General features: G+C 46.7%; 1 protein-coding gene across 1 annotated transcript in view; it reads right to left on the bottom strand.

Moving 5' to 3' along the window:
- Window positions 1–26,665, bottom strand: part of EMC1 (ER membrane protein complex subunit 1) — a 755,368-nt gene that overhangs the window by 268,974 nt on the left and 459,729 nt on the right. Inside the window, exon 18 of the mRNA XM_069610395.1 lies at window positions 1,416–1,553. Within this exon, the coding sequence (XP_069466496.1) occupies window positions 1,416–1,553 (138 nt within the window). The remainder of the gene's footprint in view (window positions 1–1,415; window positions 1,554–26,665) is intronic.

Genomic DNA, 26,665 nt, shown 5'->3' with positions numbered 1-26,665 from the left:
GCGTTCTCAAAGGACCCCAACCTCTTCTCTGAGGGAGTTCGATCGTGAGAACGGCCACCCTGGGAGTGGAAGCATGACCATGCCCAGAGGACAAGTCAGAGGCCTTACCCGATTTTAACCACGCTGCTAGTCTGCTGTAGAGATCCGTCTTGGTCTTTTTCGAAAAAAGCCAAGTGAGACCTTGCATACCTCCTCTTCATGGTCCGGATGCAGACAGTAAAGACAGTTGGTGCCGTTCCTTAATCCACATTTCGTGCAGTTTGAAGAGGCATCTCTTCTCTTCATGGCAAAAAGGTGCACCCTGATCCGATGAAAGATCCTCGATGTATCTTCACCAACAGCAGATCCCTGCTGCCGGTAGTCTGCCTCCAGTCAAATGATAAATCCAAAAATCAGTCAAAACTTACAAATTGCACTAAAAAACTCAAAATATTAGGAAAATAGTTCAGAGAGCGTTAAGGGGACTCCAAAAACGGAAGCGAGCGGTATAAATCTGAAGATGGCCACCAGGGATGGATCGTAGGGCGAGGACTGTCATTGGATGGGGGGGGAGGGAGTATGATCCCGATGACGGCGATTGCTTTAGAGGAGAAACAGTTCTCAAGTGAAACTGTTTTTTCTTTTACCAAGGATTCCCAGCCTGACGACGGGGAAGATTCATGAGCATGTGAATTCATGCCAGACCCCATGCTGGAGAAAGGGTATTTTCATAACCTTTAACTGGACATCACTCATGACTGCTCGACCACCGCTAACACTAGGTGTGCCAGGTAAATTAGTCTGACTAACACTTGAAAGGTACCCTCAGCCCCTAAACACAGGGACCAGAAAATCAGTGTTCAGTCTCTCCCTTGTCCAAAGGGCAGATTATTATTATTTTTGGGAAATTGTGAACTGGTGGCAGGTGTATCCAACAAAGATCTTGTGTGACTATTGTTATTGTTTGTATGCAAACTAACACTGGAAGCAATCACTCTCTGCATGCACTTGGCCAGAAAATGGACCAGTGACTGCTGACATGGAGCTTAGGTAAGCTATGTTTAACAGTGCCCACATCAAACAAAGGTAATAACGACCCCATTACAAGTACACAAAGGAAGTATGGGACCAAGAGTACGAGGACAAGAATCAAAGGTAAAAAAAGGCAAGTTTAAAATATAGGCTGAGTAGCTTGGTCTCCCATTGTAAAGAACAATGAAAACAAATACGAATGCAAAATGCCAAACAAAAACCGAAAATGAAGCATATATTTTCAACAAAGTCCCAAACACAATGGTATATTGTTAAATTAGCCAAACAAAAACCAATATGTGAAATGACAGGCAACACTACAAACACCTACATGTAATGTATGTAATGCTGTAATCCCCATTACACATTTAATGAAGCATGCACTAGTCCCAGATCATATATACCTTATAGAGAACACTGCGATCACCCATTACACGTCCTTGGGAATGTACATGCTCATTCGATCGCTTTCCCTTCACAGTAGTGATGCGCTGAATGTCTGCGGGGATTACTATCTCCCAACTCTCCTCAGTCGTCAAGTCCTGTAAGTAGCAAGAATTTAGAGATAGAATTGCAGAATAAAATACAGACACCGTCCTATTGTAAAATACACATACAAAATATTTACCAAATTGTAACAGAAGTGCAATAGCATGGGCACTTTCCGTAGAGGGGCACGATAGTCGATAATATGCAGATTCATTTTTACTCTGCATTTATCTATTTATTGAAAAAGTCATTGATTACTGGAGCAGTGACACTGCTCGATGCTCGACACACAGTTACAAAGTCATGGTATAGAAGTTGAAGCATTAAACAGACTGATGGTGGGGAAGGAGCTGGGAACATTTTATTAAAATGCGTTTGTGGCAAAGTGTTATTCCTTATACAATGCCACATCATTTCACCAATCTGCACCACATTTTGCATAGTTGCCTCTTAGGACCCTCCGGACATTACTGGCTACATGACATTTGGACACCCCACCACTTTCCCTGTAATTCAGCAAAAGTCACAATTTGTTTGTGGGGCTGTGGTAAAGCATTGGCCCTTATACAATTCCACACGGTTTCACCAAGCTGCACCAAGCTGCACCAAACTTTACATAGTTGCCCATTATTAACCTGCGGACATTACTAGCTACATGATATTTGGACACCCCACCCCTTTCCCCAGATTTCAGTACCTTCACACGAGACGCTTGCCTGAAACCAGCGAAACATCAATGTGGTCATAGAAGGACCAGTCCCGATACAAGGAACAAAACTCGAGGTCCAGGCCCTAGGATGCAAGGTTTCCAAGATAGTTGCACCGCAATGCACCGCAACGAACTGCACCAGGCCAGGGTGAGGCAACAGATGAGAGCACCAGAAGGTCCCAGTATGCAGCAGCACACAAACTCTCGCATGCACCCAACGTCTGCTCCGGGGTATGCTAGCCAGCCCCACACGCACCCATTGTCAGTGCAGTTTACTTCAGGGTGCAAAGCACAACAAGCGATAAGCGAATCAGAACAGATCTACAGATCAATCTTATGTCCGGAGAACAGGTACTTTTGCTAGTGGGGGCAGTAAAATCTAAATATCCAATACATCTTCAGTAATTACAGTATTTACAGATATGCAATCCAGCAGTGACTGTGGCTGGGGAACATTGGGGTGAAGGCGTGCAGGTGGTTGCGCACACCCACACATCTGTCGTTCCCTGCAGGTTGAGAAGGTGGTTCTGAAGGGTAATCTTCAAGCCAGTAACTGTTCGAGTGTCCTTAATTTCAGGGGTGTGGAGACCAATTTTTTTGTGCGAGGATGGTAAAGGAGCAAAAGGAGGAGAGAGGACAGGAGCGATCGTTAGGTGAAGAGGAGCTTGGAGCATAGAGCAAGAATGCAAATATATTTGATGTATGAGGAGGTTGTGCCCATGGATAGATTTAAAGACCGGAAGAAGGAATGTGAATAGGGAGTGATTTTCCATGTACAGCTAAGCGCCGGGGAGGTTGTGGAGGGTATGGGTAGAGGCGACATCCCATGAGGAGGCTGGAGCAGTAATCTAGCCTGTTGAGGACCAGGGCAGCAATGAGCATTTTCGTAGAGTGAAAGGCTAGATGGGGACGGATTTTACGTATGTTGACGAGGTTAAGCATGGCAGACAGTGAATGTGATTAAGTGTTAGAAAAACAGTAAACCCATTTGTTCGGAGCAATTTTCATTTTGCACCTTTCCTTCCAAAAATGTCTGTGGGATATCCGTTCTTTCTGCTTGTTTTGAACCATATCCTGACTTTTTGGAGGTAATTAAAGCCTTCTGTTTGAGTTGCCTTGCCTGTTTTTCTCATTCTTATGGGGAAACTGACTAGTCCCCAAGACTCTAAGTAGCGAAAGACTATGGGCCTCATTCTGAGGTTGGCGGTAAGGGGTTAATGGCGCCGGTAATGGTGCCAGAGCAGTCAACCCCTTACCGCCCCTATTACGAATCTGCTCGCGGGACCCGCAACCTTAGCGGGTCCCGCTAGCAGACCAGGGAGCTAACAACGGGCCCGCTATTAACGGGCCTGTTGGCTCCCTCCCCATTCTCATTGAGCCCTATGGGGGCTCGAATGGGAATGGGGATCTACCGGGTCCGGGTTCCTCAAATGAGGAATTACTGCGTCCTCCAAGGTTGGAATGGCCCGGTAATTCCTCATTTAAGGAACCCAGACCCAGTAAGGGGGTAACCATGCCGCAGTTTGCGGCATGGTTACTTCCACGGTCGTAATGACCCCCTATTTGTTTGTTTGTTTATTATTTGATAATGCGCACAAAACCCAGGGGTAGCCGGGCGCAGCAGGTACAAGGTTACTTAAGGTTAGGATGCATACAGAGTATATAAAAAAAACATAGCAACGCGGTACATACATGTCAAAGCAAGCAATTGGAATGACAAGCTAACATGCTACAGTATTGAGAGAAAGTACTACGAGGTAAAGGTGTGAGAGCAGAATCATCTTCGATCAGGTTGCAAGGGTATCGTGGCCGTTGGGAGCCATGAGAGTTAGTTGTCGTTGGACCAGAGCCAGTTTTTTACCTGCATCTGAAGTTAGAATAGGGTATGTTAGCTCTCAGTGCAATGGGCAATGCGTTCCAGGCCTGGGCAGCTCTGACAGGGAAGCTTGCTCCGCCCGCTTTAGATCGTCTGAATCTAGGAGTTTCGAGCAGGTCGTGGTTAGAAGCCCTAGTGTGGTGACTGGATGATTTTCTGGTCAGTCTGGCCGAGATGTAAGGGGGTGCTGTGTTGTTGAGCCCTTTGTGGGTGAGCGATAATGTCTTCAGCAGGACTCTATCGCTGATTTTAAGCCAGTGGTGGTCTTTCCTAATGTTAGAAATATGTGCCCTGCGTGGTATGTCAAGGGCTGCTCTAAGAGCGTTATTTTGGAGGATTTGCAATTTCTTTATAATGGATTTGTTGGCACATGCATAGAGGGCATTGCAATAGTCCAATTTGGACATTACTAATGCGTTAGCTAGCATGATGCAGTTCGTTTTAGAAAGGTAAGGTCTACAGGTCCTGATTAATTTACAGGTGTACGCTGTAGATAATCCCAGGGTGTTAACTTGTTTTTTAAGAGATAAAGTGGAATCAAGGTAAAAGCCTAGGGTTTTTACCTCAGTAGCCACCTTCATAGTGTTACCGTCTATGTTGAAATTGCGATAGTTGGGACTCAATTATTTTAGATTGGAGTCGGAACCCAAGATCAATATCTCAGTTTTGTCATCATTTAGGCAGAGGCCATGGGAGGCCATCCAAGCCTGAATGAGGAGGTAAATTTTGTTTACTAGAGCGGTGTCTTCGACAAAGTTGCCTGATATCGGTATGAGAATCTGCGTATCGTCCGCGTAGTTGGTATAGGTTACCCCTAGTTTGTAAGTTTGTCGAAGAGAGGCTTAGTAAATATGTTATACATTGTCGCGGAGACACATGAGCCTTGTGGGACACCACAAGTGATCTGGATTGGGTCCGCTGCCGCTACAGGGGAGAATACTCTCATCGTACGGTTAGCTAGGAAGGATTGTACCCATGCTATAGCTTCGCTTGAGAAATGAGCGGCGGACGCTAGGTGGTTGCATAATACTGCATGATCCACTAGGTCAAAGGCCGCTGATAGGTCAAGGAGGAGGAGCATAGCTGTGGTGCCATTATCCTTCAACTCATCGATTTGTGTTTTGAGGTCAATGAGGGCCGTTTCAGTACCGTGCAGTGGTCTGAAGCCCGATTGCCGTGAACCTAATAGTTGGTGTGTCTCCAAATAATTTTGGATTTGGAGGTAGGCTACTCTATCGATAATTTTAAGGAGAAATGGGACCGTAGTAATAGGCCTGTAGTTAGTGGGGATTGCTGGGTCGAGTGTCTGTTTTTTGAGTAGGGGCAGAACCCAGGATTCTTTGAGGTTAATGGGTACAGTACTCGTGTTAAAGGAGGCATTGATGAGTTTCGAGATGAAGGGTGCTAGATCTCTGGCTGCATCCTTGATGATTTGCGCAGGGCAGCTGTCACCTTGGCAGTTCGATGGTTTGAGGGATAGAATGACCTTTTCAGTTTCCAATATGGAAATATTAGTAAACTTGAAGGGTTTGCAGTTATTTTGGGTGGATGTGCTGGATATCTCCTTCAGTGGGGTGGTGTGAGTTCCATTAGGGGTCAGGGAGGCTTTTTTCTTAGCAATTCTAGATTGAAGGGTGGCGATTTTATTTGCTAGGGCATTTTGGATGATGGTGCACCAAGATTTGTCCTTAGGGACATTGTCTGTAGGGGCAATGGGATTTTCCAATTCACAGAGAATGGTGAAGAGCTCTTTAGAATTTGAGTTCGCTTTACTGATTCTATCATTGAAAGAATCTTTTTTAGTTTGAATTATTTCCTTTTTGTATTTTTTGGCGAAGTTGGCAAGTGTGGTTTTATTGTCAATAGAAGGAGTATGCCTCCAAATAGCTTGGAGTTTGCGTTTTTGGATGCGCATTTCTTTGAGATGGGGGGTGAACCAGGAGTTAAGGTGAGTTTCATGTTTACTTTTATGGTGTTTGATAGGGGCGATCAAGTATAGAGCTTTGGTCATGGAGTTGTTAAATGACTCAACTAGCTCACTAGGGTTGGATTCATTGGAGCAAGCTGTGAGAGTAGGTAGGAGAAGTGGAAGGAGTTTTTCAGCTGTGATTTCTTTTTTACTTCTTGTAGGCAGGGGGGGTGTTATTTTATTCTTGTTAGGTTTGGGGGGCTCGATGTTGGCTGTGAAGCATATAAAATAATGGTCCGTCCATATTTGAAGTAGGATACTAGAGATGGTAATGTTGCAGTTGTGGTTGGCTATCCAGTCTAATGTACGTCCTTTTGTGTGTGTAGGAGCTAGGACATTTTGGGTAATGCCGTGATTGTCTAGAATGGATTGGATAGGTTGGGCTCGTTTGTCTTCAGCGTCATTAAAGTCAAGGTTAAAGTCACCTAGTAGAAGGAGCTGAGTGGAGTCTTTGATGCTGTTAGTGAGAACGCTAGATAGGTCTTCCTCGAAGTTGCCTAGTGGGCCTGGTGGTCTGTACACTAGAAGTACCGTTAGTGTGCTGTTATTTGAGATGGGTATTTTAGCTGAGAGAAGTTTGCACGATGTGATTGCTAGGTGTGGGGTGAGTCTGGCAGCTAGCTGCGTTTTGGTTATGATGACCAGGCCGCCTCCTCTGGTATTAGGCCGGTCGACTCTTAGGATATTGTAATTATCCGGTATGGCAGTCACGAGGGCAGGACCGGCTGCATCATGGAGCCAGGTTTCCGTGACAGCAAGGAAATCTAAATTGTCCAAAGCCAGTATGTCAGCTATTTCAGTGTTGTGTGCTATAAGGGACCTAGCATTAATAAGGGCTCCTGATAATGTCGGAGTAGTAGTGTTATCTTTGGCAGATCTGGGATTAGGGTGGATGGGACTCCTGTTTTTATTGTAGGTCCTCAAGTGGTTCAGGACGATTTATCGTCGCTAAGTCTAGGAGGTTAGGATTATTGGCTGTAGAGGTGTGTGTGGGTACTGGTGGGCTGGTTCTTTTATTTTTGATGTCATAGAGTCGTGGCAGCCTAGCTCTAAGTTGCAAGTTTCTCTCTTGCAGGTTGCATGGTGTAGAGTTGGTAAGGGCCAGTGTTATGGCGATGGTTAGGAGAGTCCAGGCTAGGGACCCGTGCGTGCGTGAGAAGCAGGTCTTAGTATCGCGCATGTTGTGAGAATGGCAGGATAACACCTGTATTTGGGAAATCCGGTAGGGACTGGGGTGCAGATGTACTATCACAGAGGCACCTAGATTGGGCAAACCTTTTAGTGTCTAATGGGTAGGTGTGCTGCAGCAGGGCTTCTGACTTGGAAAGTCCTAATCATGGCTAAAAATGCATCCATATTGCAGCATAGCATCTAGTATTGACATAAGACATAATGCCTATGTCTCTCTTTATGAATTCTTGTAGTGTTACATTTGCACACATCACCATACAGTGAAGTGCAGTTAGGAAACTTTGTATCCTTATATCCTTTTATATAATGGATGTTTGTTTACTTTTCATATGTGCCTAAGACAAGCTGTTGGCAGCTGTGATATTCGTACTGTTTTTTGTTGTTCATTGGCACTTTTGCATTTACCACTAACGGCTACTAGAGGTGGCTAGCACCCCAAGATAAACATGACACAAGGTTTTTCGTTGTTTGGCCCTCTTTCTGGTTTCTCAGGTCAGGAAATGCCTTCTGTGCTATGGAAATCCATTTCACACACTAGGGGGTGTTTAGGTATGAGCTAGATGGGGCTGGGACCGTCTAATCCCAATTCACAACTCTGGGGTCAGAATGTCTGTTGCTGGGCGGATGGGAATGTTAATCGGATCATCATTGGAACCAAGACTTCTAGCCCGCTGACAACCCGAAGACAACCCCTGCAGCTGACCAGCACAGACTCTAGTGCAGCCCAAGTTCTACTTTGCTGTCAATCTCACGAAGGCTCTTATCCATGCTTTGACCCCTGCTTGCGAATCCATGCCTGCTGAGCCTTTGGAAGCGTCGGCATCACCTGGAGGACTGGCCAGCTCTCTCCTGGGCTAACTCGCGCCAGCAGTAACCGTTCAGAGTGCATCCTGGCAGAAGTTCAGCTTTTACAACAAGAACTCTGTTTGTTTGTTTGTTTTTATTACTTATATTGCGCACCAGACCCAAGGGTAACCGGGCGCATTTTATAAGACAGCTCAAAGCTTTGTTACAAGATCACATGGTCAAATAGAGCAGCAAGAATAATATACAACAAAAAATACAGGAATATATGCAAAATATACAGAAATATACGCAAAAATATACAGAAATATACAGCATGTAAAGAATGTAAAAGCATGTATTTACAGTCCTAAGCAGGAATTCCTAGGCTTGGGTAGGTCCAGGCAGTAGAAGATCTAAGGTGTGTCTGCGTTTTTGATCCACGTTATAAGGTTGTGTTTGAAGGTGGGGTAGGGTTGGTCAGTCTTTAAGGTGGATGGTAGAGCGTTCCAGAGTTGAGCTGCCTTAACCTGAAAGCTGCAGCCACCGACTTTAGTCAGTTTGACTCTAGGTATGGATAGGTTATTGGAGTTAGCATATCTAGTAAGTCTTGTTGGTTTTAGTTTGGTGAATCTGGCAGATAGGTACTGCGGTGCGGCGTTGTTAAGGCATTTGTGGACCAAAGAGGCAACTTTTAGTTGGATTTTCTCCTGCGTAGAGAGCCAGTTGTTAGCTCGTCTGAGTGCGGTGATGTGGGCTCTCCTGGGAATGCGAAGTGCTGCTCTGAGCGCGTTGTTCTGCAGAATTTGGATTCTTTTGATGACTTCCTTGTTAGCCCCAATGTAGAGCGAGTTGCAGTAGTCCAGTTTTGATAACACGAGCGCTCTCGCGAGTGTGATGCAGCTATCGTTTGATAGGAAGGGTTTGCCTGCTCTTATCAATTTGCAGGTGTAGGCGGTTGCTGAAGCCATCGCATTGACCTGCTTGTTGAAAGAAAGGGTGGAATCCAGGTAGAAACCCAGGGTTTTAACCGCGTGGGCGGTTGTGATTTGGTTGTTGTCGATATTAAAGGAGGAGTAGTTGGGGCCCAGTTTTTTTTAGGGTGGAGGGTGTACCCAGGATGATGATTTCAGTTTTGTCATCATTCAGGCATAGACCGTGTGTGGCCATCCATGCCTGGATGATGAGATACACTCTGTTCACCAAGGCCAAATCCTTGTCGTAATCACCGGTAAGTGGTAGGAGAATCTGGGTATCATCGGCATAATTAGTGTAGATGATGCCAAGAAGGTCCAGATTATCGAAAAGGGGCTTAGTGAAGATGTTGTAGAGTGTAGGCGAAACAAAGGATCCTTGGGGCACTCCACATGGGATGGAGTCTGCTGCCGCAGTGGTGGAGAAGACTCTCATTGTCCTGTTATTGAGGAAGGATTGGATCCAATTTGTGGCATCTTCTGAGAAGTGTGCGGCTATATCTAGGTGTCTGCAAAGGACCTTGTGGTCAACAAGGTCAAATGCGGCTGATAAGTCCAGGAGGAGGAGTAAGGCTAGTTTGCCTTGATCCCTTAGCTCATCAATTTGCGCTTTTAGGTCTAAGAGGGCAGTTTCGGTTCCATGTTGGGGACGGAAGCCAGACTGTCGTACTCCTAGTAAATTGTTGTTTTCAAGGTGTTTCTGTATTTGTGAGTACGCCACTTTATCTATGATTTTTAAGAGGAATGGTACGGTGGTGATTGGGCGGTAGTTCGTGTGTATGGCAGGGTCTAGTGTCTGTTTTTTAAGCAATGGGAGTACCCAAGATTCTTTTAGGTTGCTCGGTATGGTCCCTGTAGAGAAAGAGGCGTTAAGTTTTGAGATAAAGGGAGCCTGATCTCTAGCTGCGTCCTTTATCAGTTGAGGCGGACATTGATCCCCCTGGCAATTGGAAGGTTTGAGTGACAGTATGATTTTTTCTGTCTCAATAGTCGATACTTTAGAGAATTTAAAGCGAGGGTAGTTGGTGTTATTTTTAGGAGGGATGATAGCTGTTTTGGGCTTAGTGTCGAGACTGAGCGAGGATTTTTTCGTGGCAATTTTAGATTGGAGAGTTGTTAGTTTATTGGCTAGGGCTTGTTGAATGTTGGTGCACCAAGTTTTATTTTTGACACAGTTGGCAGGCACTGGGATGGGGGATTCTATTTCCTTTAGGATAATGAAGAGTTCTTTCATGCTAGAGTTAGCTTGGGCTATTCTAGTGTTGTATGTTTCCCGTTTGGCCGCCAGTATTTCCTGTTTGTAGAGGGTGGATATATCTCTCAGGGTGCTTTTATTTTCTTCAGATGGTTGTAATTTCCATGCGACCTCGCTTTGTCTTTTTTTGGAGCGAAGAGTTTTTAGGTGGGGGGTGTACCAGGAGTTGAGATGGGCTTTAGATTTGCTGCGTCTCACTTTGAGTGGTGCAATTGTGTCCAAGGCAGAGGACATGACTTTGTTGTACATGTTCACTAGTGTTTCAGGGTCCAGATTGTCTGGTAGTGAGTTAAGTGTGGGGAGGATGAGCGGGAGTAGGTTGTCCGGGGTGATGTTTTTCTTGTTTCTGGTTGGGATGGATGGTGCTGGCTGGACTGGGGAGGTCGTAGGTCTGATTGTATCTAGAGCAAATGTTATAAGGCAGTGGTCTGTCCAAATTAGTGGGGAGATCGATAGGATGGAGACATTGCAGTTGTGGTCTGCCACCCAATCGAGTATTCTACCCTTGTTGTGGGTAGGGTGAAGTACTTTTTGTGAGAAGCCTAGTTCAGAGAGTAGGTTGGCTACTCTAGTTGCCTGTGGGTCATTTTGGTCGTTGAAGCCTAGGTTAAGATCCCCTAGCAAGATGACTTGTAATGATTGTTTTAGGTTGTATGATAGGATAGTAGAGATGTCCTCCTCAAAGGTTCCAATAGGGCCTGGAGGTCTATAAATAAGGTGAATAGTAAGGGTTTGGGAGTTGTTAATGGCTAGTTTAGCTGTTAGGCTTTCACATGAATTAGTGTCGTTCGAGGGCACTAGCCTGATGGATAGGTTGGATTTAATGATAAGGGCTATGCCCCCTCCGCGGGCTTCACCTCTGTCTGCCCTTAGGATGGTGTAGCCGTTGGGGGTTGCTAGCATAATGGCTGGTCCTGCGGCGGCATGTAGCCAGGATTCGGTGATGGCCAGAAAGTCAAAATTTTCAGTCTGGATAAGATCAGCAATCTCAATGGCATGAGCAATGAAGGACCTAGCATTAACTAGTGCGCCTTTTAGAGCTGGGCTGGTGGATGGGGGAGTGCATGTCTTTTCCTGGGTTGTGGCAGAAGTGTGCATACGTGCATTCTGTGTCTTTGGGCGTGGGCTGTGTGGTTTTTCTATGCCCTTATTAGGTAAGGGTTTGCTACGGTTAGATGTGGTCAGTGTTCTGGCGCGTGGTTCATTTAGTTTTGCAAGTCTGGCTCGGAGTCTAGCATTTCTAGATATGGTGTTGCATGGTTTAGATTCGAGGGTTCTATGTAGTTGAGGTTCTTCGGTTTGGCAGTTCCGACTCAATAATGGTTGAGGTGGAGTCTGTGTCATGGCCGGGGAGTGAGCTGAGCGTTGGGGGGTGGTGTATTCAGTGGTGGGAGTGAGTCTAGGTATGTGGACAAGGAGTATTAGAGTGAGAAGGGCTAGTGTGGCTTGTAGGGTTTGCATCTTGTTACTTCACCGTGGAGGGTGGCAGATTGAACTAGAGTGAGGCTATGTAATCCGGCCTGATCAGGGTTGGGGCCTGTGCAGATAAGGCAGATAGCTCAGGTATAGTAGATGGGGTCTAAGTTTGGGACGGTGGCAGTTGACTAGAGTACATTCGGCAGTACAGTTGATAAGTATATCTTTCAGTAGGCAGGCTAAATGTAGCTATCATAGACGGGCTGAATGCAGCATAGAGTGCAGCATGTTATCATAGCTAGTACAGGTATAGGTAATGGCAAACTAGGCAAGCGCAGGTAGAGGCAGACTAGGCAGGTAAGGATGATCTAGCTATGGCAGTGTATCACCTAAATGCGAGAGTCATACTGCAGCCTGTATTTTCAGCATCCTACGCTGAAGAGAAGCTGGGCAGGGCCTGCTCCTTTGTTCATAGTACAAAGATCACCTGTCACTGCCTGATTGTGGTCAGCCTGACAAATCCAGTCTGTGTCCTGGAAGTCGCCTGTTCTGGAGGCCTGCATATCTTTGAACCAAGGGTTTCCCGCTGGCCAGTCTTCAGAACTGTATCACAAAGTCTGAAAAGCTTACAAGCCATACCGATTCTGACCTCTGCACCCACTGCTTGACCTCTCCAAGCAGGACGTAGGTAAGCCCAGTGGATCCAGGAACCCCTGGAGAAATCAGGGGTACGTGTTGGGAAAGATTTTCTTTTTGCAACTTTCCCTCCATAGTTCGCTATAGAATTCCTTTCTTTTGCCTTCAGCTTCACTTCCCTTGTGCTCACACGTTAGGGGAAAGTGATCCATCCCCAAGACTATCAGTACTCAGAAAATGTGTTTCCTTTTCAATTCTTGTATTTTTACAATTGCACACAGCACCTTACAGTGCAAGCAATGGGGATACATTGGTGTTACCCTAGCTTTTTAAACCGAATATTTTGGTTACTTTTATATTATGTTTGAAGACAAACTATTGGCAGCAGTTAACATTTTCACATTTTTTGCATTATTTTTGGTTCACACATTCACGTTTACCGCGTATGGCTATTAAACGTGGGTAGTGCCCTAAAACGGCAGTGCCATGAGATTTTTGCTTGTTCTTCGGCCCCATTCCTTTGGCCTTCTTCCTGCCATCCCAGGTCAGGAAAGTCCTTATAATGTCATGCACTTGCACGAGAAAGCTGCAGCTTTCGCAAGCTAGTGACCTTGTGTGTGTCTCCCAGGCAAGGGGCTGCGACAGTCTAGTCACAGTCCACATCCTTGGTACCAGAAAGTAGTCTTCTATGGTGGATGTGAAACCAGTAGTGGTCCCCCGATAGGACTACTACTGGCTTTTCCAATGGTGCAGATTGTTACCATTGGTGGGCTTGGACTTGCTTCCTTCTTGGATTTTGGATAAAGAAGGACCTCTCCAGCTTTTCTTCAGATCTACATTTGAGCCAAGAATCCCTCAAAGAATAGAGACCGCTAAAGATCCAAAGAAAACTCTTGAAGTGTTGCAACATACTTTCCAGTGTCTGGCCTGGTGAAGACCTACTCCCCTCTGTAAGGTAGATTTTTCATTTTTATACCAAATCTCCTTCACCTGTGAGACCCCATCACTTCTTGCTGGACTTGTGGATTTTTTTTTGTCCCTGTTCCTGGGTGGGTGAGTGGGAACCCCCCCCCACCCCACTCACCAATTATTTAACTCTGGCTATGGGAGTCATTTTTGGGTTTCTCCATACATTTTTTTAAAAGTCACGCTTTCCTCCAATTTTGGAGGCATCCGTAATTTACTTTTGCAGCACACAGCACTTTCTGTGCAGTATTTCTGTGAAGCCCCTTGAGCTTCTATTTTTATGGTATTCTCCTTGTCAGAACATATGTTCCCATGGGTAGGGGAATACTATACTTTGTATCCTTTTATATTGTGAGATCAGTCGACACCACCTTATGTGGAGTGCTGAGGGGGTTACACTGTATCCCCTTTCTCACTGCTCATCTAACATTTATGCTACAGTGACAAGCATACCTGAATGGCTCATGGCAGCGGATGCGTTCTACCGACGTGTGTGCAATTTTTCACTCGCAGGCTGTGCTAACAGTCGCAGTAATACATAGAAGGGTCACCATCTTTTTTCACCATTTCTTGTTTGCTTTTCCTTTCTTGGTCCTTCTACCATGCTGCGTGGAGGAGGGTCTGGTTTGGCTTTTGTGATCGTCAGGAATCCTTTGAGAAGTTCACCAAGGCGCCAGTGTGTCTGTGAGGACAGGAAGCGGGCGAGGATTCCTTTACTCTGTTGGTCTTTGTCTTGTAGCATCGCAGCATGGAACCAGTTCCAACTGGGACCCTGGCTGAAAGGACAGCCGCCCCCAAACTTTGAATGTGGCATTAATGCTGATTGGCTGGGTTCCTAAATAAGAGGCTGGATTCCTGGTGCACAGAGTGTCAACCACTGGAACTAAATCTGAATAGGAAGAAGAGAAGAGGTCTACAGCTACTTCCGTCAACCAGCGATGTCTGCTGAGTGACCGCTGCTGTTTTGACCCTTTCTTCCATGCAACAGAGAAGCTCTGAAAAGGATGAATCCTTCCTTTAGGCTAGTGGGCATAAACAGCCTTGAGACGACCTGTGACCTTCCTCGGCTGCAAACCGCCAAAACCCTGGGACGAGCGAGCATTGTTCAGTGCATCGTCTTCATAAGATCGAATCCTCACAAAACTTTGGTGGACTCCTTAGGGACCACCAACGGCAAGATTCTACTCCTTGAAGTCCGCGCACCAGAATGCTGGGCAGAGAAAGTGAGACGAATCGACCAAGCAAGAGCCATTCATGTGATATCTAGAAAAGGGCGCCAAAACGAAAGAGCCATGAGAAGCTACGAAGAATCCTTTCCGCGGGAGCCTTTCCACTCGACTGCTGCTGCAAAATCCCTTCCAGCGTCTCTTCTGTGGTCAGAAGACCAAGAATTTGGTGATCAGGTCCTGCCGCTGCTGTATCATGAGGGCATCCGCCTGCATCATCATCATCTTCACTGCTGAGTGTTAGCTAAGATTTTAATATCAATGCTAAATCTTCCTGACCTGTGTCAACCCCAGAACCTTTTGCTGAACTAGTAGATTATTTTTCCCTATAACTCAGTGAGTGGGAATATTTTTCCACACTCAAGTCTTTTACTCTTTTTATGGGTGTCATTTTTAAGACTCTTTATAGTGTCTTTTAGAAGTTATCCTCTTTGACAACTTTTTGGCAATAAGTTCCTATTGTTGCTGGGTTGCCATAGGGGCTCCCCTTTTAACTTTCTGTGGCTAACTTTGTGGGAACTACTGTCCCCAAGGGAAGAAAGGATCTTTGGATACATTTTATTAGGTGAGATCAGCACCCCCACCTTATGTCGAGTACTGGGGATATACTGAGTATCCCCGTTCTCATTTTAAATGTAACATTTATGTTACAAGGACAAACATACCTTTAACCCCTAAGTGCCCAGGGCGAGGAATCTCATCCTTGACATTACCTCTGTGTTGCCAAGGACAAGATACCTAGTCCTTTTAGGCACCTTGTTTTGAGCGATCCCTGCAAAACAGTAATCCAACCCCCGGGCTATGTGAGGGGGAGGTCCCTCTTCACTGCCCGGGGGCTGGATTACTTTCAATTTCACTGCAGCAGCCATTTCGGGCTGCCGCGGTGAAAAGAGAAGGTAAGCTTCCTTCTCCCTCGATCTCCGGCTGTATTTCAGGCCGGAGATCGAGGGAGGTGTCATTGGAAAGGGGAAAATCTCCCCTTTTCAATGACAACTTTTTTTGTAGCATTGCAGGGCGCGGATTGGGCGCAGAGCGCTCGATTCGCGCCCAGCAATGCCCACTAGACCACCAGGGATCTGTTTTAGAAGCGGGGGCTCCTTACAGTAAGCAGCCCTCACCCCCGGCACCAAAGCATGGGGGCACATATGAATACCCCTGGGGGCAGACGGCTGATCATCTGCCCCAGGGAAGGGGGCAAATAAAAAAATAAAATTCAATGGGGATGGGGTGACGGTGGGGGTGGAGGGGTAGCGGCACTGGGCACCAGGGATATTTCTGGCACACAAAAGGGTGGTAGCCCTCCCACACCAAGTGGAAAGGGGGGGCCACCCCTTGTAGCCCTCCCTGGGGGCAGACTTCTGCCCCCAGGCAGGAGTACATGAGGTGCCCCCCCCCCATCCAATTGGAGGGTGGGGTCACCATTAATAAGTGTGCAGGCCCCCCAAATGATGGAGCCTGCAGTTTAGGGTCCCCCCCGGGGCAGATGGGTGCCCATCTGCCCCCATTGAATGGCCCTTAGGAAAGAAAAAACAAGGGGGAAAAATGGATGATGTGGGGAGAGACCCCACCTCCCCCCACTAGACCACCAGGGAATTGTTTTTATGGAAAGGGGGTGTCCCTCCCCCCCACCCAAAATGGACTGGGGGCCATGGTATGCACCCCCCCCTGGGGGCAGTTCCCTGCTCCAAGGAAGGGGCATCTGACCCCAGGGAGGGCCGATTGAGATGGACCCCTTTCATTTGGTGTGGGGGGTCCACCCCCCTTTACATGGGAAAAGGGTGTACCTCACGCAGCCGTTCGTAGAAGGCCCACGGAGGCCTGCATGAGGTGCCCCCCCCCACCCATTTGGGGTGAGGGGGGAGAGGGCCACCACAAAATGTTGGACAGGCCCCCCAATGGGTGGGACAGTAGGTTTAGGGCACCCTGGGGGCAGAATGGCACACTATTGTGCCCATCTGCACCATTTGGACTTGGGTAAACAAAGCAAAAAAGTGAAAATGGTAGACAGCATTTTAGGGGGGCTGTGGGGCACCCCAAAGCGCCAGGGAATTATGTAATGGCAAGGGGTGGTGGCCCTCTACCCCCCCCCACTCAAAATGGAGTGGGGGCCATGTCGTGCAGCCCTCCCTGGGGGCAGATATCTGCTCCTAGGAAGGGACACCTGACCCCAGGGAGGAGTGCATGACAACCCCCCCCTTATCTGCCCCCAGCCAGGGTTACATGAGATGCCCCGCCCCTCCATTTGGGGGGAGGGTGGAGATGTGTACCCCCCTTCACATTACAAAATTCACTGGCGGTTTAGGGTGCCCCTCAGCCCCCCTAAAGTGCAGCCTGTTTTTTTTTTCTTTGTTTACCAAACTTCCCTTGGTGCAGATGGGCACATTGGTGTGCCAATCTGTCCCCAGGGTGCCCAAACCCTACCGCCCCATCCATTGGGGGGGCCTGACGGTTTGGGGTGGGCTTCTCCCCCCTCCTACCCCAAATGGAGTGTGAGGGGGCACCTCATGCAGCCCTCCCTGGGGGCAGATTTCTGTCCATAGGAAGGGGCAAATGTGTTTTCACGGGGAGGGGGTGGGGGTGAGGTTCTGTAGACCACCAGGGATGGCTTGCAAGTGGGGGCATGAGTGTAGATTTGTTTTTGCTGGAGTGACCGTAGGTAACATGTTTTTTGTTTCGTTTACAGCTTTTTCTACGCGAGCAGCTGCAACGTTATGCAAGTACTGTTTTTTATTATTCTATGGTTAGGGCCCACTGTCAGTGGAGTGGGAGAGACTGGGGCTGGATTGTTGGTGGTGTAGGTGGTAATGGGCCATCTGGGCAGATATTTTGGTGGGCTGGGACACAATTGCAGGGGCAGGCCACAAATTGACCCCCATGCCAGCAGAACATTGGTGTTACCCTGGGAGCGGATGTCTCCCATGTGGGTTGTCCGCCTGCAAGCCCAGGCTGCACCTCTGGCTGTGCTACGTTACAGATGACACCTCCGGGGAGGAATGGGGATCCTGCCGGGGGGTCCCTGGAGCTGCTGCTGTGCTTAGGGGACGGTACACCCATATGGTACATGGATGTCTAAGGCCGGGGACATCACCTCCAACGGTCCTGGAGTTGCGGCTGGGTTGCATTACAGCTTTTCCCTTCGAGGAGGTATTGGCACACTGCCGGGACTCCCTGGTGGGGAGAAGCTGTAACGCAGGCCAGCCAGAGCTCCAGCAAAGTCGGCGGTAATGTCCCTGGCCTTGGGCACCCTTCTCCCATGTGGGTCTTTGGCAGGGCTTGTGTGTAATACATTCTGGGGAGATTTGCGCAAGTCAGACATCTTTAGATTCCCACGGGTTTCTTCTTTTCAGAAAAGCATGGGGTTCCTTGTTTTCCTTGGTGGCTTCGACACCTAGGCCCATATCTGTATGGTGTGCCCTTCTGACAAAATCCTGAAATTCAGCTGTCGGAAAAGACTTGGGGTTAGCTGTGTTTTAGGCTTTCCCCTTGGAGCCCAAGTAGGTGCACCCACACGTGAGGTACCGTTTTCATCTGGACACGTGTGGGAACGCAGGAAGGTATGACTGTTGTGTTGGTGTGGTTTTCATAACGTTTCGATCCATTTGCTGGTGCCCTTTGTCACACAACCCTTTCATTTCCCAAATGTGACCTACATTTAGTTGCTGCTTTAGGCACCATATACTTTTGTAACCTGCACAAGTCACCTACCCTTGAAAAAGTCTGCCTGTGGTCTTTCAAAAAATGTATGTTTGCCATTCCTCACCACATTGGTTTTCCGGATTTACACATGCCAAGTGAGTCTGTTCAGGCCGTAAGTATTAAACTCCTGTGTACCATGGCTCAGTGTTTGGCTTGTGGTATTATTGCTTGTTTTGTGAAACACTACAAAGAATTTGTGATTTCCTAACTGCAAGAGTCGGGGGAATGTAGCGGAGCATTGTTTTTCAAAATTCATAGAAGCCACTGCCGTACCAAGCCAACCATGTCCACCATTTACCTTTTTTTTTCAGTCATTTTCCTGCTTTTTCCCCAAACTATGGAATTTTCCCCTACCGAGTTGTTGCCTGACCTGCACAAATCACCCCTTCCTAAACTTGGAATTTTGTCTATTTTTCAGAAATGTATGCCTTTCTGTCCTCCAATTCGGCTTTCCTACCCCTTTCTTCCATTCCGTGCACGCATGACCAATTGGCAAAAATGGCCAAAATCACCTAACTCTTACAAAATGGTTGATAATCACATCAAAATATTTTTTTTTTCGTTTCCACTCAACCTGTTCTTGAGAGCCAGGAAAATTGGGGAATTCAGCACAGCAAACCATTTGTTCCTAGCTCCAACAAGGAAAAAACCACAGGCTTCTTTGTACATCATTTTATTGGCATTGTTTGAAAAAAAACAACATTTTCCCTTTTTTTGGTTATTTTATCTCACCCCCCTACAGCAACCTAGGATTCCTGTGTGGCATTATGACCGTCTGCCTACATGTGGGAAAAAAAGGGGGCCAAATGTGGCCTGGATATCTCATGTAACAAAAAAGTTACAAGGCATTGAATGGCGACATACCGAAATCACCAAAAAAGACCTTGGCATTGGGGCACTTAAAGGGTTAATGGCTGGTGGCAGTGAACCTTTTTATTAATTTGGTGCATCTTTACTGCGGGCTGGTTCCACCGTCCCGGTAAAGGCACCCATGGGTACTAATTTTACCAAAATGGCCCAGTCTTTTTTTGCAATTTCAGCATTCTTGTCCTTTCTTGTTCCTTCTCCGGACATCCAGGGTGGGAAATTCCTTTGTGTTAACTATCTTCAGTGGATTCCCCGCCCAGGCTCCAGAGTGTCTGTGAAGGCAGGAAGCGTGAGAGGAGTCCAAAACTATGCAGCCCTTTGCCTTCGAGCCTGACTGCGAGAATACAGTTCAAACTGGAAGGCTAGCTGTCCTGAAAGGATTGCCAAAACACCCCTCACCCCCCACCCAAGTCTGAATGTTGGCATGGCTGTTTGATTGGTTGGGTTCCTGCATAAAAGTCAAGATCCTGGAAGCTGAAGCGGTAGCTTACCACTGGAACCAAAACCGAAGAGCAAGATGAAACCGCAGCTGAGACGATTTCTAGTGACCAGAGAGCCTGCTGTATAACCGCAGCCTGCTGTAGCCCTTCTTTCCAATCGACCTGGGGATCCTGAAACCGCCAACCCCGACCTAGAGCCTGGTGAGACCCACTAGACTCAAGAAGACTTGCATTGTGAGACATCCCACGTTTTGTTGCAGCATTGCAGGGCTACAACATCCAAATTCCCTGGGACCTCGAGCCATTTTACAGCGCACAGTCTTCTGAATTCTGTATCTCCCTGAAACTGCTGGATATCCAGAGGTACGCTTCAGGTCTGAAAAGTCCCCTCATCAGAGTGCTGCCCCTGGTGAACAACGAGAATTTGACCAGCAATATTAGGTCGTCTTCTGTGCTGCTGCAAAGGTGCCAGAATCCCCAGAGGCGCATCCAGCCGCGAGGAAACTCTTGCCTGGAGCCTTCTCCTGTGATCCATGCTGCAAAGGTCCTTCCAAAGCCCAGTCTTCCATCTTCTTGGCAAAGAAACCACATCGACCGGGTTTTTGGCTGCCGATCCTGAAGTCTTCCTGCTGCAACTCCTTCTGTGGTAAGGTACTGTGTGGTTTGGGGTATTTTACCTACCTTAAGCCTTTGTGATTTCTGTATAGCTTTTGGGGGGGGGGGGAGGGGGTTCTGTGATTGGGAGGCCACACGTCCAGTTCACCCAGGCCCACTTATGGAATCCTCCTGCAACTGAACCCTATCTCACCCTGCCTACAGCTCGCACCTAGTACAAGAGTCCCTCTAGTGTCTCTGAGTGAACTCATGCTATAGAATAAGGGAAGGACTGGATAAGAAAACACCTCTGCCTTGAAAAGAAGAACAAGTGTTGTAAAGTTACTTACTTGTGAATGAAGTTGGTTGGTAACCATATCTCTGAGAATGAGCCGTTACAAAAGTTGTTACTTACCTTGAATGTGCGTTACAATATTCTGAAAAGTATACGACATGCATTACTTACCGTAATAGCATTTCTGATTATTGTATCTGCTTAGATACACATGCTGTGCATATAGTCAGAGATCTAGTGGTAACCGCAGAGCATTGCATCTTGTCTTTCAAGGATCGAAAGGGGACCTCGCATAGGCATGTCTAACACTATCCCTAACCTGACGTGTAGTGTATTGTACCCAGAAATCCTCATGTGTCGAGATCCCTCCGATTGTATTTTGTCTGCTGTTATGGAGCCTTACGACTATCGTGAGCGCGTACAGAAAGATAGAAGTAGTAAGACGTCTATGTTCCTTCCATCCGAGCTGGGTGGAAGGGTGGGCGCATGTGAATCTAAGCAAATACAATCATCAAAAATGCTATTACGGTAAGTAATGCATGTTTCTGATGCTTGTTAATCTGCTTAGAATTGCATGCTGTGCATACACTAGCGAGCAGTACCCGGAGTTGGAGGTGGGATGTGAGAAGGAACAGTAGTGAAAATATTTCTTAGTACCGCTTGTCCCACCTGAGAATCAGACCTAAAGTGTGTGTCTAAGCAATAGATTTTGTAAAGGTGTGTTGAGAGGAACATTTGCAATGAATGCTATGGAAGCACCCTGTGCCCAGAGTAGAGTGTGCTCTTGGCTTGAAGGGCAGTTCTCTCTTGGCAAGAGTGTAGCAGAGTGTGATGCAGTTGACAATCCATTTACAGATGGCTGATTTAGAGCCAGGGTCCCCCCTCTCTACCAGCTGCCACTGAAACGAAAAACTGGTTTGTTATCCTTAGTGGTTTAGTTCTTTCCAGATAGTACATGACTGTCCTGCACAGATCTAGTGTATGTAGGGTTCTTTCTGCCACGTTGGTAGGGTTCTGGAAAGATGTAGGCAGTTCTATAGACTGGTTCACATGGAACTTTGAAATTAATTTAGGCTCAAACCTTGGGTGAGTGCGCAGAAATACCTGATCTCTGAATTGTGACGAAAGAGTCTAGAATAGAAAGGGCCTGTAGTTCACAAACTCTTTGTATGCAAGTGACTGCCACCAGGAAGGCTGTCTTGTAAGTGAGTGCTTTTAGGCTTGCTTTGTGCATAGGTTCAAAAGGAGACCCCATAAGTCTGGTTACCACCACATTTAGGTCCCATCCGGGAGATGGGTTGGAAATGGGATACATTCTCTTAACCCCTTCCATAAAAGCTTTAATTACTGCTATCTTCCACCATGACACTTTCTGCTGGGACGTAGTGTAGGCTGAGAGTGCAGGGAATTGAATACCCGAGTATAACACATTATGTGTAGGGGACCATTCAATGGGATTGTTGCCCTTGGTATTGCATCATATGACAAAGCGTTTCCATTTATTGGAGTAGCAATGTCTGGTGTTAGGTTTCCTTGCTTCTGAGTAAATCCATGCATCTTTGAGGAAGCTGAAGATGTCCAAACTTAAGATTTTAGGAGCCAGGCCGCTAAGTTGAGAGTTTGCGGGCACGGATGGCGCGTTTCCCCCTGTCCTGAGACATGTTGTAAAGGCAAGGCAGTTTCATCGTAGGAAAGAGACATTTCCATCAGATGGGAGAACCAGGGTTTGCGTGCCCATAATGGGGCCACCAAAACATGGTAACTGGTTCCTGGTGCATCTTGTGCACAATCTTCTTGAGTAGGGGAGTTGGGGGAAAAGCGTAAACTAATCTCCCTGACCATGTTATCCAGAGACCGTTCCCTTTGGATTGGTCCTGAGGGTACCCAGAGGCGTAATCTGGGCATTGTGCGTTCTCCAGAGTTGCGCACAAGTCGATCTCTGGGAAACCCCATTCCGAGAAAACGTTATAGACAATGTCTTCCTGTAGTCTGCCAGAAGATTGAATTCCACTGGAATGTGTTGAGACAATAGAACCATCTTGTATTTGAGAGCCCACTTCCAAATGTTCCGAGATAGTTTGGACAGCTCTGAACAATGAGTGCCCCCACCGCCCAGCTTCTTCAGGTAGTACATGGCTGTGGTACTGTCCGTGAGGACCAGTAGTCTCTTTTCCTGTAGCTGCATCTGAAAGGCTTTCAGTGCTTTTAACACCGCTAGTAGCTCCAACAGGTTTATGTGGTTGGAAGCTACCGCTGGGGGCCAAACCCTGTGTGCGGTATGTTTAAGGCGAGTCCCCCACCCCACGAGGGATGCGTCCATCGCGAGTGTGGCTTCTACTGTGGGGGAGGTGAAGGTTTTCCCCTTCAAGAGTTTTTCCCTCAACCACCACCTCAGAGAGAAAGAGGGCTACCGAGACAACCACTCCAACGTATTCTTGGGCCTATCCCGCCCTTCCAGGCGTCCTGATATGTCTTTCAACGTATCTGTGTTTACCAGCGCCCGAGACAAACTTTGCGAGGCTTTTGCTGATGCTCAGCGTTACGGGAAGGTGTTTAGGCTGGGAAGGCTGCTGCGTCGAAAATTTCAGCGCAACCAGAGCTTGAAGCGTTGGCGCACTCTTGGGAGGCGCGTTGACGGCATTGAGGGATTTGGTGCTGGCGCCCTTAGTTACAGAGTGCCCAGACGCATGCCGCTGACGCGGTTGTGGGGAGGGCTGCGGATCCTGCAAATCGGTGGGTGTCATCGAGGAACCAGAGGCACCCGTTGGCGCCTTGGACCGTTTCGACTGATAGGTTGCTGCGGTACCGGGGGTTGTTTATTTAGTCCCATTTGATGTGGTTAACGTCCTCATTGGCGGGGTGTAACCTCCCCATAGCAGGACTTGCGTCATGCCTATCGGGGCTGGGGACGGACGTCTTGAAGAGAGTCTGTTCCGTTGTAAGGTCAATAGAGTCTGTGTCGAAGCCATGCCGTCGCTATGGGATTCATCACTTTCGGCGGCTGTGGCGGCAGGGGAACTATCCTCGGCCTGCGACATTGCATAGGCCGCCTACCATTTTAGACAATGCTCCTTTATGGTCTTAGGACGTAGGAACTTACAATGCCGGCAGGACGCCTCAGCGTGATTGAGGGGGAGACACTTATTGCACCGAGGGTGCTTGTCTTTTCAGGGAAATTTTCCCTTACAGGAAGGGCAACATAAGGGAGTCCTGCCCATAGCACAGGTAAACAAAAGTGACGGCAAAACCAAAAGGGCAAAGAGAGGGGAGAAGAAAAGACTTTCTTGAAAAGAATGGAAACCCCCAGACCCCGCTCTCCCTACTGTATAGTATTTTACAAAAAAGGGGGAGCCCCCTGCGTGTTCAGTGAGAGTTCGGGGCAACACAAAAAATAAACACAGGGTTGTAACTCTCACTATCATATGACCAAACAATTTATGGTCTAGGTTAATATATTAATTTTCCCAAACAATGAATGTTCTGCTTCTGGAGAAGTCAGAAAAAAATACAAAAATTCCAAAGAGAACAATTAGGGCAAACTACATGGATATATTTAGTCATACATATTGTTTATTAATGTAAACAAAAAAAGGGAAGTTTAAAATGTTTTCATTATACATTGAATTTAAGTAAAGAGTAATGGTTCTGAACAGTGCCATGAAAATGTACACATAAGATATTCAGACAAAAACTTAAACAAAGGGAAAACAAAAGAGTGACCACTTAAATGGTTAATGTTTACAAACAGGATAATACAAGATGTAAATGCAGTAAAGGGTAAAGAAAAAAAGGAAAGAGATACTTTCATATTAAAGCAAAACGAAATGCACAATTAAAATCAATGTTTGAAATGCTGAATCAAACTTTCTTGTGGACAAAGGTACCTGTCCTTTGTATGTACTCATGATCAGCATTTGATCATGTTTTGAATAAAGCTGCCTACGTGTCTGTTTTTAAACTGTAGATAGATAATGCATACACAGATCCCCAGTTTTACAATCAAAAATACATGGGCAGTGCTAAGGGCACGTTTCGGCTTGTGGCCATTAATGTTGGCATTGATTGAAGAGCCTTCCTCATGGCAATTGGATCTGTAAAGAGTCCAAGAACAGGAAACACAGTAAAGGTCTTTTAGTGTAAAAGAAGTAAGGCAGGTATGTGACAAAACACAATCCAATAAATGGATACTATAGGCCCAAATATGTAAACGGGAATTCCTATTTTTATAGAACATTGTGGGATAATGGTACTGATGATACTTTTAAAACCAAAAGATGAAAGGATTCTTGCTGCACTGTACTCGCCCTGTATAGAACACAGGGTAGTGCAGAGATTTCAGCCTATGGGGTTTGGCGGTGGCAGATTCCCTTACAACCTGCGTCTGCAAAATTAGAGTCTTCGAGTAGGGACCCGGTTTCAGGAGCAATGTTTTGGCACACTGAAAGGGAGAAGGTGAAAAAAATTCCACCGTTTTTATTGAGAAAAATTTAGAATAGTGCAAACAATTTGAAAAACATGCAAAATTGCGAGAAAAAAGGTGGGGGAGACGGGTAGATTCCTAATTGATTCCTAAGTGATAACTAAGTGGTCTATACCTTAAAGTTGTAGTGCTGGAGCCAGCAGTTTACTGTGGACCCAGGGCGCTCATGTAGTGCAGAAGTCGCTGTTTATGAGAGTGCTCGTGGTTGGAGCCACCTTGTGAAATGCGGCTTGGTATAGCACTGGAAAGTAAAAAAAGGAGGAACGTTAAAAGATTGTTAGTTTCTGGTAATTACTAGATGCGAGCAAGAGCATCTGGATATGCTAGGGTGTAGAAACTCACCGCATCGAAGAACAATGCAGAGGGTAAGGGAGAGGAGCGGGTTGGTCGCGTCTGCTTGTGAGCTGCGTGCGAGGCGTCCAGTTTGTCATGGAAACCGTGGGTTTTGTTGCTAACCCAGAATGCCGAGTGCTTGGGAGCTACCAATTTGCTGGATAGCCGGGGGTTGGTTACTGTGTGTGCCTTCCATGTGTTAACCTTGTGGTTAATGGAAAGATTAACATAGAATGGAATGGTAGCGGAAAAAGGAAAAGAAAAGAATCAGTGAGGAGGGATCCTACGTCCGGTGGGACCGCCCCGTAGTGTTAGTTACAAAGTGGGACCAGTCCATCGATATAATGGAACGTTCCTCGCTCTGTTGAAAGCTGGCTCAGTGATTACAACCGATGCTCAGAATGATAGGGAGATGTAAAACCCAGCAGGAGTAGCCTGTTGCGTGCGGCAAAGGATGCCGAGATGAAAAGTTAAAGAGACGGTGGCGCACTGAACATTGAAGCAACCACGTAGCACAGAAGTCAAAAAACCATGACCGGAAGGATTAAGTTAGGAATAACCCGGTCGGATAGGGCAATAATGGAGGTGTATGGGGCGCACTGGACATTATAAGAATACATCATTGCGCAAGACTCTAAGTCATAAAGAAAAAAGAAAAAAGAAAAAAGGAAGTCCAATTGGAAATAATCAATTCAGGTAGGGCAAATATATTCTTCATTAAGGCCATGGTGGAATGAATTAACTCTATAAATCCATTGGGCCTCTTTCTGTAATAGACTCATTTTAAGGTTTGTGGAAGATGTAATGGTGTCCACCACCCACCATAAAATGTCGTCTTCTGTGTGTCTGTGTGCAAGATAATGTTTAACCAAGGGAGCACTCTCATGTTTACACCTTATACGAGAACGATGTTCGCAGATCCGGATGTGGACTGGTCTTTCTGTTTGTCCAACATATCTCAAGCCACATGGGCATTGTATAATGTAGATGGCAATTTTGGTTTTACAGTTTGTCATGCTTCTTAAATTCCAGTGTCTATCCTCGATCTTAAATTCTTTGATCTTTTTGGTAAACTTGCATGATGTGCAATTTCCACATGGGAAATGTCCTACAGGTGTTCTCAAGTTCCACAATCCCAGTCTCGGGGCAGGGTTTGAGAATTTGGAATGCACCAACTGGTCTCGCAGATTTTTGCCCCGCTTGTATGCGAAGCGTGGTAAGGGTTCATTGGGGAGGCACAGTTTTGCCATAGTCCAGTGTTTAGTTATGAACTTTCGAATCAATGGTGTGTGGGCGCCATGTGTAATAACACAGGTCGTTCTTGGTTCCTCATTTCTATTGGCATTTTTATCCAGCAGAAGAGTGTCCCTGTTAGAGAATCTAGCTCTATTCCTTGATCTGGATATTACATGATGTGGATGCCGTCACTATGGGATTCATCACTTTCGGCGGCTGTGGC

The sequence above is a fragment of the Ambystoma mexicanum genome, chromosome 8 (genome assembly GCF_040938575.1).
Source record: "Ambystoma mexicanum isolate Mex_15411 chromosome 8, UKY_AmexF1_1, whole genome shotgun sequence".
Lineage (NCBI taxonomy): Eukaryota > Metazoa > Chordata > Amphibia > Caudata > Ambystomatidae > Ambystoma > Ambystoma mexicanum.
The sequence above is the reverse complement of the archived record's forward strand: the minus strand, read 5'-3'. Positions and strand labels throughout refer to the sequence as shown.